Below are 14,345 nucleotides of genomic sequence, written 5' to 3' on the forward strand. Positions count from 1 at the left end.
TCTCACATAATGTGTAATTATTAGCAGTTGGGCGGGACAACAGAAAAGGTTCATGCCAGCCTCCCTCTGCAGAAATGTTATCGATGTATTTGCAAAATACATTAAGTACATTTATATTTATATGGATATTCAATATGTACATGTATTACTTTTGTGTATGAAAATGTGAGGGAGACTGGGGATGGTTGCAACAAGTATTATTCCTCCAATCAGAAACATGCTAGAATGATCACACTCATACCGCACATGCTCAGTTAGACCCTCCCCCACTAGGTGATGTCATAGACTGTATATAAAAAGGGTGATGTAGTTAGCACGTGTCAGTGTATCTGGCTAGCACATGATGTTCTATCATGGCTGACCGGGTGGATATGGTTGCAACAAGTTGTTGTAACTGTTCCCAAGCAAATCAAAACAGACATACAACAGTGTTTTTAAACTTTATTAGTTCAAAATATACAAAATATGCAACAATAACTAATGTAGAAGAAAATGCAAAAAAGTTATTTTAGGAATTATTTTGTTAGCCTATTGTGGTTTTACAGTATTTGCCTGTTCTGTTCATCATAAGAAATAAAATAAATAAATTGCGCCTATTTTAACTCAAATTATGCTATACTATGTTCTATGTGAAACAAAATACAGTACAATAACTGTTCAATGATAAATATTATTAAAGAAATAAATATTATTGTACAAGTAAATAATACTATAATATTATATGTGTGTTTTTCAGAGTAGATCATTACTAAGACAAAAACCAAAAGTTAATTGGTGAAATTTAATTATTTTTAATATGTTGCAATATGATCCAAATATCTTCTGAGTAACAGAGAAATGTAAAAACTGTTGCAGCAGGAAGATGGTATAACTTTCCACATATTATCTTTAATTTGATAGTAGGTTTAGTTATACTAGATATAGGATAAATGTCGATTATAACTTAGTTTAAAATGACATTAATCGACAATGGCGGTTTTTCTTAGTGTGCACTTTGGAGACGGTCCCTTGCTGGAAAAAGAGCGAAGAAGAAGAAACGTCTGAACATCTGACGGAAAACGCGGTTAAATAACGGCTCGGTTTTACAGTCTGGTGGTGGTTTGGTTAGTACCAGGTCAGCATGCGGACTCTGGCTTAAAGTCAGGCGGTTCAGTCAGCTGATGAGAGACGCTGAGTCAGCTCGGGGTTCAGACATGGCCGCCTCTGTGGACCTGTAGACTCCACACAGACTCGGCTCCTGCAGGACATCCTGTCCAACCTGATCTCTCACAGCGGGATCTTTGTCCGGATCCGAGAGCTGGAGTCACGAGTTGTTCATGACACGCAGTCATTTCCTCCAGAGCAGAGCTCGACAGCACCTCCAGCCTGCAGCGGGAGCGGGAAGTCGGATGTCAGACCTGGGTTTGCTCTGGTACCGAGACTCGAAATGCTTTCTCTGGACCAGGTGAGGCGGAGCTTAGAGAGCGCGGGACAGTCCCACGTCCTGCAGTTCTGGTCGGAGCTGTGTGAGGAGGACAGGGACAGTTTCCTCCAGGAGCTGTCCCAGCTGGACCTGAAGGGACTGAAAGATCACTGTGAGGGGGCTGCGAGGGCTGCAGCCTCCCCCTCCGCCAGTCTGGACCAGCACTTAGACCCGCTCCCCCCAGAGTTTATCGGCAGCGTCAGGAGGAGCGACCGGAGCTGCCTCTCAGCGTGGGAGGATGAAGGTGAGTGCGAAGGTTTAGAGGGAATATGGAGACTTATTAGTGAAGGAGGGAAAAAGAGGAAGAGGAAGAGGGAGCCAGGTTTGAGAACATCAACATGGAGCTGGTGTTTTAGTCTAGTTCCCTTCACTGCTCTCAGTCTTATCACCCACTCACCTGAGGATGTGACTAATCAATAATCACGTAGATCAGACTCTGGTGGGAAGTGACTGAGAAGATTTACTGCAGCACATTTGCATTTTACTATTTTTATTTTGTTTCTTCAAACTTCTTTTCCACCACATTTCAGATGTTGTGTTTTGGCTCCAACATGTTTGGACAGATGTAGTCACTCATTACTTTACTCATTAAGATTTTACATTAAAAAATATATATTTTTAAAAAACATAATAAACTTCTGATATTTAATACTGTTAATATTAAACCTTTTTGGCTGGTGTCCTCTTACAGAAAAGCAATGAGAGCTGTTGTTAGGTTTCTAATGTCAGAGAATTATCAGTTCCACCACAGAGACCTTTCACTTAAATAACATTTTATTATCCAAACCTCACAAACATCTAAGATTAGAGAAAAGTCCTAAAACAACTTTATTTTTTTTCTTTCTTCTCTCTTTCATCATCTCATGACCCCTCAGACTTACCTCATGACCCCTTGGACGGGCCCGACCCCTTGGTTGCGAACCACTGGGCTAAATTATATAACTGTATATAAAGTAGTTCAAACTGGTTCCACCTGGAGCAGCTACAGCAGCAGGTCTAAACCCTGGTGTCGCAGTATGAATGATAAAGTCTAATGTTGTGTTCACATCATTAAAGTGTAAATATGAGCAGAAGAGCGGGAAACTTGTTCACACACCAGACTCCGATGAGCACAGAAATGTCCTGTGTCTGCAAATGCACCACAGCTGTTAGTTAATGTCAAAATAAAATCCCACATTAACACTAATCCATGTGATCATGGTCTTCCAGCTACACTGCAGTCTGCTTCATAAGGCAGGTGTGTCTGTAGATTACAGTGTATATACAGTATGCACTGTGTTTAAGGCAAATCTTAACTGAAAGAGGTTTTTGAAAACCTGTGGAGGCAGACAGTGGTCAGCCCTGATCCTGGTTCTGTTCAAGGTTTCTTACCTGTTTAAGAGTGTGGACCTGCTCTGTATGAACTGAGGCCTGTTATATAGATGAAACTGAGATGACTGCGAATGCTCCTCTCATATTTGACCTGTTACAGTGCGCTGTGTCTAGGTGTTGTCCTGAGCCACTGGGCTGAAACTCCACCACAGCAACAGTTAAAGGTTAATGCAGATTATAAAGTTTTTCACATCATTTCACTTTGCTGTGTTGTGTTGGCCAGTTGTTAAAAGTGTAAACACACTGACTCCTGCTCATGTTCCCACTCTTTTTTCACAGGGCTGCTGCAAATCTCACAGAATCGAGTTGGTGTCCTGCTGTTGGCCGGTGGTCAGGGGACCCGGCTGGGGGTTCAGTATCCCAAAGGGATGTACAACGTTGGGCTGCCGAGCGGCAAAACCCTGTATCAGATCCAGGCAGAGCGCATTCACAAGATCCAGGAGCTGGCAGAGGTGAAGCACGGCTCACAGTGCACCGTGCCATGGTAAGATCTCACCGTCGTCTGGACTGGTGTTCGATCTCTGCTTTGGTCTCCAGCAGCTCCGGCTCCTCAGCTAGAGCTGCTCCACAAATTATCTGGGCACTAATTTATCTTGTGAACTGTGAAGACAAATAAAAAATAGTACCATGTATCAATAAAGGGAGAAGCACATTTACAAAAAAAACTCAACAGAAAAACAAAATATAGGAATATTTACTTCATGTTATTTATAATATTCTATAATATATAATATTTACATCCATGTCAGGTTCCTTCCATTATGTTGTTACATCAGACTTCATTAAACTTTCCTGGGTAGTTATTAGTCTGTGTGATCATCACACTCTGGTTTTCTGAGTGAGTCCAGGTCTGAGGAGTCACAGCCTGTCTCTGATACTGATCATCGCTCAGACATAAGCAGAATTCACTCATTAAATGAAGAAAAGTACTTGTCTCATCTTCACACGTCCAGCAGTCACTGTCCTCCATCAGTCCCAGTTTGTGAAGTTTTTCTGGTGTATAATGGGACCTGTCGTTCTTTACACAGATCACTGACGTCTCTGATATTCATCAGTTTTTTTGATGAACTAACATCATAGTTATTTAGTTTGTTATCTCACATTTATAAGGCAGTGGCTAGTCTAACTAGTCATGCTAAGGTAGGCTAACTACCCTAGCTTAGCGTAGTGGAAGAGTCCACTGTGGTGGGATTCACAGTTTGATGTGACTGAGCTACATTTATCATTAACAAGTGGTTGAGAAGCCGGTGGAAGATGTTTGTAGTGTGTAGGTCGTAGTTATGATCCACATCAGTGATGTTTCTGTTGCTAAGCAACTGATCTAAATGAAGGAATTACACAGATGAATAAGTGCAGCTTTAAGGATGTTGAGTGATGAAATCAGCTGTAAGATGTGAAACCTGGTCTCCTCAGGTACATCATGACCAGTGAGTTCACTCTGGCTCCCACTGAGACCTTCTTCAAGGAGAACAAACACTTTGGTCTGGAGCCGTCGAACATCATCATGTTTGAGCAGCGGATGATCCCAGCTGTGACCTTTGATGGAAAGGTCATCCTGCAGGGTAAAGGGAAGATAGCCATGGCCCCAGGTGAGGACATGTCAGCTGATTCAGAGGACACACACACACACACACAGAGTGTCAGTGAAGTGATGTGATGTGTGTTTAGGGTGATATCTCTGCTCTCTGTCAGATGGCAATGGTGGTCTGTACCAGGCTCTGGTGGACAATAAGGTGCTGGAGGACATGAAGAAAAGGGGGCTGGAGTACCTGCATGTGTACTGTGTGGACAACATCCTGGTCAAGATGGCTGACCCCGTCTTCATTGGGTTCTGTGTGAGCAAAGGGGCCGACTGCGGAGCCAAGGTGCAGTAATATGACACAGTAAATATATAGCAGCATGAAAGGGAGCGTTCACCTCTGATTCAGTGTGTCTGTGACTGAGACCAGTTACTGTTAGAGACAGAGCAGGACGTCTGTCTCTGTCTGTCTGAGCTGGAGACATGTTGCTAGGTTTGTTTTAACTGAGGACAGGGCCAGGCCAGCTGCTTCTCTCTGATTCCAGTCTTATAGTTAAGCTAAGCTAAACTAGGTTAGGCTAAGCTAACCTGACCCTTTGCTTCCTTCACCTGTAAAGACCTTTTGACATTTTGACATGTGACAGTAGAGAAGCATGAAGGAGAGGTCCTGCGGTTGGTACGAACATTCACACCCATCACTTAAGTAAAAGTACGAACACTCGCTGCAGTGAAAATGTCCAGTAAACGTATGGAAGTACTATCACAAAACTTTGCTTTCATTATTAAAGTGCAGAAAAATGTCCCTTCTGAGTTTCATGCTATAATGTGTATATATAAACATATATATGTATGATCAGATTATTATTCCTCATGCATTAATGTAAATGCAGGATTTCACTGTTGTAGTTAATTGAGCTGTAGCTCATTTGAATTTTATCATATCCAAATGGAACTGATGATTCTCTTCTTACTGGATTCATCCGTTGATTATTTTCTCCATTAATCGACTGATTGTTTAGTTTGTAAAAACTCTTAAAATAATGAGAGATGTCGTCACAGTTCTCTACATGAAGATTAAAATAGTTCCAGCAGAGCGCTGCAGGGAAGACGCTGTGATTAACGTCCATTCAGACTGTCACAATCACACAGACCACATGATACCTCCATGTGTTGGAGACATTTCCTCCATCAGTTACTGGTGATGAGTTCAGGCTCAGTGCAGCTGACTCAGAAAGTTCTGGTTCTGTCCTGTTTCTCAAACTGGACACATTTTGACACTGGTTGATTTTGATAAATCAAACGCACCTTAATGACCCGTGACGGCCAAAATCCATCTTCTCAATGTAGCCAACTTTTTGAATTTTTTATCCCGTCTGCCCTCTCATCTATCATGTGTCAGGTGGTGGAGAAGGCATGCCCTGCAGAGCCGGTGGGTGTGGTTTGCCGGGTGCAAGGCGTCACCCAGGTGGTGGAGTACAGCGAGATCCGCCCGGAGACAGCGGAGCTCCGAGGACCTGGAGGAGAACTGGTCTACAGCGCCGGAAACATCTGCAACCACTTCTTCACCAGGGCTTTCCTGCAGGATGTCGCAGAGTAAGAACCTTCACTGTCCCCTACTTCAACAGGACACGCCCATATCTGATGTTAAGGACAAGCGATAAGCAGAGCCTCAGCTTCTTTATGACTATCAGAATCGTTATTTTTTAAACTGATTGCTGATAAAATAAATGAATTACTGTGGCTCTGATGCAGCTGCCACTTCCTGTCTGTGGTCAGCACTCTGTGGTCACAATCGATGTCCTGAATGGTAAATCAGCAGATAATCAACATCACAGTCCTCTAAACAACTGTGGAATCAGTGAGGAAGTCTGTAAAAGAGGCAGAGAGCTGTGAGCAGAACTGGTGTAAGTTTAAATGCACAGCAGGTAGTTCGACTGAGACTGTAAATCAAAGCCCTTCTTCCTCTGAGCCACAGAGCTCCACTGCTGACTCCTCAGGACCCTGTAGCACTCATTTCTGTCCGACAGTTCACCTGCTCTCACCTGTTGCGCCACCACTGGGCCAAAGTTGGCACTTTATCACCTTTGGCACCTTTGGTCCCTGATCAGTGACTGTAAATAAATATGAATGACATCAGAGCACACCACAGAAGTGAAGCCAAAATGTCTCCACCGCCCCCTCCTGGCTGGCTGAAGTATAGGTCATAAACCCCACCCCCTCCATGTTAGTGGATGGGACATGGGACAAACTAACAAATCAAAACACATCATTGTAAATAGTTCTTATCACACTGATGTGTGTTCAAGTCTTAATTATTCTGATAAGTTTGGTTTTATTTAGTTTTTTGATGCTACAAAATGGTATGATGTCATGATTGACAGCTGCTATTGACTCGTAATTGAGTCAGGTGGTTGAATGGGAGGGACCTCAATACTGCGCCTCCAAATGACATCACCGATGCAAGATGGCAGCGCCTGCATCAGGATTCTGTGGCATCATTTTTGCTCAGTGGCAGGAAGCAGAGAGGTCGACCGTCTTTATAAACATGACATGCAGAAACTAATGACCAGATTTCCACGACCCAGCTGCGGACCATTGCGGCCTCCTGAGGATAACCCCTGTCGATAATCTGTCTTTGCTGTTGTTGGTTCCTGTGCAGGAAGTTTGAAGGGAGACTGAGGCAACATGTCGCAATCAAGAAAGTGTCCTTTGTGGACTCTCAGGGGAATCAGGTCACGCCCACCAAACCCAACGGCATAAAGATGGAGAAGTTTGTTTTTGATGTCTTCCCGTTCTCCAGGTTTGGTTGATGGTTATATTCTGTTTCTGTTTTCCTGCTCATTAAAGGAGCCAGCTCACCACACTGTGAAGAGCTAAAACATTTCCTCTGTCTTTTGAAGGAACTTTGTTGCGTTTGAGGTTGAACGAGAAGACGAGTTTTCCCCCTTGAAAAATGCAGACGGTGCAGCCACAGACACGCCGACCGTGGCCCGGAACTCTTTGCTGGCTCAGCACTGCCGCTGGGCCACGGCTGCCGGGGCCAAGCTGCTGGACCAACATGGGAACCCCCTCCCTCCCACAGCCAGGTCAGAGGACGTGCTGCTCTGAACAGCCTGCAGCAATGTGGAGCTTCAGACCTTTAACTCTAATGTTATTGAGGCCAAACTAATGACCTGCTGCCTTTTAGCTCCATACTCACAGATACAATATCAGTCCCATCTATCCTGAAATAGTGAACTGTTCCTTTAACTGTTACACTAATAATATGTTACATGTGCACATCCATAGATTTCCTCCAATCAATTTAACAATGGGCAGCCACTCAACCCTTCCCATCATATAATACTGACCTAATCAGTAGAGCATGAGTCATGAGTCAGAGGCTGGAAATAATACGAGCATATCTTTGTAATGTGTGTGTGTGTGTGTGTGTGTGTGTGTGTGTGTGTGTGTGTGTGTGTGTGTGTGTGTGTGTTTCTCCCTGTAGTGTACCTGCAGGTGACAGTCCTCCGGCTCAGTGTGAGATTTCACCGCTGGTCTCTTACTTTGGAGAGGTGAGGACAGGAACGTGTCCACAGACCCACAGTTGTATTCATGGAGAGACAGTTGTTTGGTTCCAGTGTTATACCTGTTGTAGACTAAAGGTTCTAACTGGAGCCACAAACAACCAGGACACAATCAGTTTTTTTTTTTATTATGGGAATGCTGATTTCCAGGATTCTCACCATGGTTCTAAACGAACAGAAAAATGTCACAAACCTTTAAATCATACACGTAGGAATAAAATAAATGTTTCAAATGATAATTAATCCCAACAAAGAAAAATACAGAAATGCTGCTTACATTGAAGGTAAAGCAAACAGCCACCTGAGGTCAAACATGGTGAAGGGGGTTTGGTCTCTCCTCCTAACTGACTGAAGGAGGTGCTGTGATTTAACTATCTCCTCACTTCTCCTCCAGGGTCTGGAGCTGCTGCTGAGAGGGATGAGGCTGACAACTCCGTTCATCCTGGATGAGAAACTGGCCAAAGAGATGCAGGCGCAGTGACATGATGAGCAGATGAGATCAGCAGATTTCAAAACAGTGAAGACAATCTCTGATGGAAGTGTCTGAAGAATGAGAACAGTTTCAATTCAGTTTTGAGCTATGTGTGTGATGATAATCATGTTAAACATTTCATGCATCTCATGTAACTGTCACATGTTTAATAAGATCATGTGATGTGATCACTTGAAAACAAAAAGGGAGCAATAATCAAAGGGCTGTGACATAAACACTGCTGTATTTGACCTCATTTGTGTCCTCTCTCTTCTCTAACAAAGGTCCTACAGTTCATTTTCAACTGTTTCAGGATACACACGTGTTTCAGTGAAGTTCAGGGTGTGAACTGAATTGTTTTGAGGAATGTTTCCTACTGATCATTATTATACTGACATATGATGAGTCATTGAAAACCTGCAGCTTCCACAGAAGGCTCAGGCTGTGAACTTCATCTTTATCTTCACTTAACAAACAAAAAGCTCATTAAAAACCAAGAAAAGTAGATGAACCAAATAAAAGATGGAACACAGAACATTTACTGTGACATATGTAAAAGCAGACATAAAAAAAAAAAAAAAATTAGCAACAAAGCTAAGTCTCTACCTACAGAGTCATACACGGGATAACAATCACAGACTTTGTGTGGAGTGAAAGTAAAACAAGAAACTCCACAGATAAGTGAGACAGTGTCCTCTGAAAGACAGCACACGCCGGTGTGAGGTAACAGGTCTACCATGACCCCCCATCAGGGACTGTGGAGTCATGGTTTTTATCCAGCAGGTTGAGACAGTGACGGACACAGTGGACTGAATGTGCAGTGAACGCCCTTCACCACAGTAGTGAAGCTGCTGTATCTGCCAGCTATGGAGGAGGCAAGGATGTGACAGACACTGAAAATCATCTCCACCATCAGCAGCACCGTGGACAGAGCCATCATCATCAACAAGGCGTGATTATGCTGTTATTATCCTGTTAGTCCTCAAAATCCAGCACCGTCTCTAATCCGTTGTGCCACAGTACCATCAAATACACAACAGCCTTTAGCCACTGTGCAAAGAGGCTGCTGATGCTTCTGGAAACAGACCTGGTTCACGGCCTGATGTGAGAAAACCTCTTCACAAAGTGGGCACATTGTGGGTGAGGGAGTTAAGTCAGACTGAAGATAATCAGCGTGTTGGTTTCTTCATCTGCACACATACCCGTACCCGCCATTGTTGCCAGTTTGCGTCACTGATCCTGGACCTGGTCAGACCTGCCTCTGCTTTCTGCCTCTGACAGATCACAGATATTCTGACAGTCCATCATCTCTGTTTAGAGACAGATAACATCCTGATCTACTCTGGCTTTTAGTTTCTTCTTTACACTGTTGTTACAGTTACATTGTTACATATATTACACATCACTTTCCTTAACATTGTGAGCTGGGCATTTTCCACATTTCCATCAGTTTCTCAGGAAATAATGGTGGACGGATCAATGTGTTTTATCAGTTTGGTGCAGATCCAGATAATCTTGATCGGATGGAAGGTGGATGTTTGGCCCTCGTGGAGGTTTGCTCTGCCGAGTGCCATTATAGTTTCAGTTCAAATGCGGAGTACTTAACAACTGAATACTCAGCTAAACCAATATATATAGAAATATATAATAGGGTGAATAGGATGAAGTCTGGAGTTCATGTTGAGAACGTATTATGAAATTATTTCTACCATTCATGACACTGTGAACAAGCTGGCGGTCCTTTTAAATGAACAAACATCCGTGTACTGGGCTGAACAAACCAGTCCACTCACCCAGTAGGCAGCGGTTTTCCCCTTTTTGACCCTCCCGGCCACCCTATCCTCGACTGTCCCGTGACCGACGCTGGCCAATCACAGATGAGACCCGAAAGTGATGACAACAAAAACAAATGCGTTAAATGGAGCGGAGAGGTTCTGACGAGTGCAGCGCCTCAGCCGCCGCGGTGAGCGCTCCTGCGGCAGGTTCACGCTCAGAAATCACGTTTAATCCAGCTCTCGTTTAGTCGCGCGGGAGCGCTGAGGGGAGCGCGGCGGCAGCCTCGCGCACAGACGGTAACAGAGCGACCGTTAATTCTGTGACGACATCACCGTGAGCGAGCTCCCTGACAGGACGCCGTGGTTGGATGTCTCAGGGAAGTTCACGTCAGTGGTTTGTTTTTTTACGCTGGATAGCATTTTTGTAGTTAGCTCGTAGCTAACTCGTTAGCTAGTGGTGGCGGTCCAGGTCCATCCGAACCCTGATGGCGGCTCTAACATGCTAGGACCATGTTCAAAAATGTGTTCGGCTCAGGGTTTCTAGTGAGAACAGCTCATGTGATTCTGACGTGGGTCTTAACGTTAATACTCTTCCTCCATGATACAGGTAAGCCCAGCGCATTGTGTAGAGATAATGTACAGAAATAATATGTCAAGCTAGTTGTTGATGTGTAATAGCAAATAAACTGATGTTAGTTTAAAGAGGAAGGCTGCTGTTCAGACGGGTCTGGTCCTGGGACCTCTCAGTAGGACCTGAGTGTGTGTGATTGGGTTAAATCATCATCACTTCTCCGTGTGTTGTGGTTGAAGAGCTGAGGAAGCAGGAGGAGACGGGCCAGCTGGTCCAGCCGGTGCTCTTCGTCCTGCTGGTGCTAGTGTCGGTGCTGCTCTACTTCGCTGTTTCCCTGATGGACCCGGGCTTCATCTTATCTGATGACAGCGATTTACAGGTGATTAATGAGCCTGATGAACATTTCTGTCATGACACTGAATCAAGAGTCAAAGATGCAGCTGTAATAGTTTGAGGAAGCTAGTTGATAATAATTTATAAAGGCAGTTGAACAGATGTTGCTGGTTGAAAAATGTATGCAGCACCATAAAGATAAAGATAAGTATAAGCTGTTGTAACAATTGTCTTTAATTATTTAATTGACGTTATGTCTTGTATAAGTAGCACCTCTCTGACCTGAGAAACTTTATTGATTTCAGATGACAGCATCTCTTACTACCTCCTCATGGCATTCCAAGTGTATTGTGCTGCAGTGCAGTTGTTTTGCATTTGATGCATCACTGTTCTGGAGTCAGTTCATCTCTATGCCAGGGAACAGATTTATGGTATAGTACAAGTAATCTAAGAGGTTTGTGTTGATTAGTGTAATTCAGAGTGTGATGTAAAGTCATTCAAAGAGTCAACTTTTATTGTACATAAAAAATACACAGCAGTCCTAATCATTATCTGGTGAAATAGACCAAGAGTGTGTGTACATCAGAAACACCATGAACTTAGTCTGAATTTGAAGATGAGCTGCTATTTTAAAATGTCCTTTTTCACATTTGTGGGAACAAACAACACAACAGGTCAAGTGAATTTGAAAAGTGAAAATGGGCAGTGTCCTCTCTGACCAGTTTGTCTCCTGTGTTGTACCAGTTCATGCTGGGGGTGACTGAGGAGCAGCAGGACATGATCCCACCCACCACCAAGTCCCTGCGACAGCGCCGCTGTGGCCACTGTTTGCTGCAGGTATGCTGCCCGCCACTGTCAGGGCGAGATTGATTTCTGAGAGAGAGAGTTTGTGATTGAGTCATATGTTGGGTCATTTTTATTTTTTCCCAAAAGCTCAAGAATTTAGTAAAAACCTTCTGATTGATTTCACACTGTCAGAAATTTGTATTTGAGTAGGAAAGTTTTTTCTTGACCTTGGAAACAGTTGTTAGACAAAAATAAATCAACTCAAGGTCTTCTTACGACATTCCGGCTGTATCTCACAGATGGTGGCTCTCATCAGTTGTCAACTGTGGAGCCTTGCTCATATGTTTCAAGTGATAACATAAGTGATGATCCAGGGAAGACTGAGATGATGTAGTTGAAAGCTCTGGAAGAAGCTAGAGGTTCTGAGTTAAGATTGTTTTAGTTTGAATTGTCTGCAGGGTCAGTGACAGTGGGTGTGGTCATGGGTCATGTCACGCTCAGGTGAAATGTGACACTTGTCTACAGCACTTACAGGATCCCTCAGTGGTATAGAATAACAGCAGCACAGCTCTGTGTTACATACTCATTCTACAAACAACATGTTAAACAGGAGTCAGATCTCTGGACAGCACAGTGACAGGATCTCAGTGTGTTGTCTTATCAGGGTCCGTGGTCAGACTGTGAACCAGTGTTTGAGTCCAGCGCAAGGCTCATCACTGTTTCAGACTCAACACCCACTGTGCTGTGTAGCAGGTTTATTGTGTGACCAGGTCTCAGCTTCACAGTGAACGGAGGAGCCCCATGACTCAGAGAGGGAAAGTGAAAGATCAGGAGAAGTTGAAGCTTTAGTTGAACATAATCCTGGCTGTTCACCACAGTACTGATAAATACTCTATCTGCGTTTCCTCTAAATGCAATAACCTTTATTCCAAGCAGCAGCCAATGAGATCGAAGCACTGCCAGACGTGTCAGCACTGTGTGCGGCGTTACGACCACCACTGCCCCTGGATCGAGAACTGTGTTGGTGAGAGGAACCACCGCTGGTTTGTGCTTTACCTGGCTGTCCAGCTGCTGGTGCTGCTGTGGGGGCTGCACATCGCCTGGTCAGTGCAACACAGTCACCGTGTACAGGTAGGTTCACGCTGCAGCTGTGAGGCCTCACTTCTCTCCTGCTTCTTTCCTCAGGACGGGTTTCAGCTATGCGCCCGCCTGTCAGCTGTGGCTGCGAACCAACGGCGTGTTGCTAGCCGTGGCCGTGCTGCTGGCTCTGCTGTCGTTGATCGTGCTGCTCCTGCTCGGATCCCACCTCTACCTGGTCTCTCTCAACACCACCACCTGGGAGTTCATGTCGCGCCACCGCATCTCCTACCTCAAACACTGCGGCGCAGACGAAAACCCGTTTGACCGCGGCACCTTCCACAACCTTTGGGGTTTCTTCTGCGTGTGGGGCACGGTGGTTTGGGAGCAGGTGTACTTCAGGGAGGGCAGTGACCAAGTGTAGGAGCCCATGATGAGTATGAACAGACTGAAAAACACTCGACCACAGCGTGAGGGGATGAACTGTTCCTGAGTAGTTCACCTTCATACAGGCTCTTGTGTTGTTGTAACTCTGCATCACTTCCCTTCTTCTTGAGCGTCTCTCCTCTCAGCGGTTCAGTGCTGCAGTCAGTCTCTCGATACACTCCACATTATTCTACATCTCCTGTTTTCCTGTCTGTCAGCAGAGTGAAAACAGTCTGGTGTTTCCTCAGAGTGAGATCTCTGCTGCTACTGAACATCTCTGTGGACGGCAGCTTTCTCCTCATTCCAGCTATAGTTTACAGTGAATCCTCCACAGTCTGCAGCACGTCACTGCTCTGAGTGAAGCTGTGCACCCATGTCCCTCCTGCCCCTTCCTCCCGCCTCCACTGGCTCTTGTGCTGAGTAGTTACACGGTGACCTGACTAATGGACTGTTACTTTATTCTGAAGTTTACTCTTGATATGTGTCACATACTGCATCAACGTTTGTGTGAAACACATCAATTTTAGGGGCATGTGTAGATGATCCAGATCTGTGGTCACTTCTGGTCTCTCGCTGGACTTGGATCATGATCAACAAGCTGGAGATTCTTTTTTCAATTTGTGGTTTTTAGTGTAGTTTTATTCTGTTCTTGGTTCATGTGATGAATTGTTGTAGCTGTTATGTATTCAGAGGTTTTACAGGGTCCACTTTTTTATTTTTTAACTTGAAATATGAAGGTGTGAACACTGTACTGTTGTTTCTAGCATTTAATCAAACCATGATGTACAGGAGCAATTCAAGCTCTTTTATATTGTAAATCATTTTTAAACTGTTTGAAACCAGAAAATGTCTATAGATTTTTGTATGAGTCTTTTAATAGAATAACTTGAAGAATGTCCGAGTGCAATACAGCTGTGGTTCTTCTGTTTGAACTTTTCCTTGTGCAATAGTAAGAAGCAATAAATGTGGTGTTGGATTTAAGATACA

The 14,345-nt window shown here is 44.2% G+C and overlaps 2 protein-coding genes across 5 annotated transcripts in view; both read left to right on the forward strand.

Moving 5' to 3' along the window:
- Positions 1–1,016: 1,016 nt before the first annotated feature.
- On the forward strand, positions 1,017–8,641 carry uap1l1 (UDP-N-acetylglucosamine pyrophosphorylase 1, like 1). Its single transcript, XM_071465668.1, has 9 exons — positions 1,017–1,706; positions 3,113–3,317; positions 4,247–4,422; positions 4,526–4,698; positions 5,752–5,945; positions 7,012–7,152; positions 7,253–7,438; positions 7,840–7,906; positions 8,313–8,641. The coding sequence occupies exons 1-9, from the start codon at positions 1,427–1,429 to the stop codon at positions 8,397–8,399; spliced, it is 1,509 nt and encodes a 502-aa protein (XP_071321769.1). The 5' UTR covers positions 1,017–1,426; the 3' UTR covers positions 8,400–8,641.
- A 1,618-nt stretch (positions 8,642–10,259) lies between these two features.
- zdhhc12b (zinc finger DHHC-type palmitoyltransferase 12b) overlaps positions 10,260–14,345 on the forward strand; it is a 4,239-nt gene continuing 153 nt past the window's right edge. The window contains exons 1-5 of one of the 4 annotated variants that reach the window (XM_071465670.1): positions 10,260–10,772; positions 10,976–11,115; positions 11,814–11,906; positions 12,792–12,958; positions 13,041–14,345. The exon at positions 13,041–14,345 is cut by the window's right edge and continues 153 nt beyond it. In XM_071465670.1, the coding sequence (XP_071321771.1) occupies positions 10,676–10,772; positions 10,976–11,115; positions 11,814–11,906; positions 12,792–12,958; positions 13,041–13,356 (813 nt within the window). In that variant the 5' untranslated portion in view covers positions 10,260–10,675 and the 3' untranslated portion in view covers positions 13,357–14,345. Of the gene's footprint in view, positions 10,773–10,975; positions 11,116–11,813; positions 11,907–12,788; positions 12,959–13,040 lie in introns of all 4 variants that reach the window. The other 3 variants (XM_071465669.1, XM_071465672.1, XM_071465673.1) reach the window with 3 other exon arrangements.

Source organism: Trachinotus anak, unplaced genomic scaffold, assembly GCF_046630095.1.
Source record: "Trachinotus anak isolate AG129_WGS33_773 ecotype Australia unplaced genomic scaffold, CSIRO_AGI_Tana_v1 ptg000028l, whole genome shotgun sequence".
Taxonomy (NCBI): Eukaryota; Metazoa; Chordata; class Actinopteri; order Carangiformes; family Carangidae; genus Trachinotus; species Trachinotus anak.

Bases quoted from the DNA above. Each gene is read 5' to 3' on its own strand.
- uap1l1 (XM_071465668.1), top strand. From the start codon at position 1,427: ATGCTTTCTCTGGACCAGGTGAGGCGGAGCTTAGAGAGCGCGGGACAG. The intron at 4,423-4,525 runs GTGAGGACATGT...GCTCTCTGTCAG, and splicing joins GAAGATAGCCATGGCCCCAG to ATGGCAATGGTGGTCTGTAC. The intron at 4,699-5,751 runs GTGCAGTAATAT...ATCATGTGTCAG, and splicing joins GGGCCGACTGCGGAGCCAAG to GTGGTGGAGAAGGCATGCCC.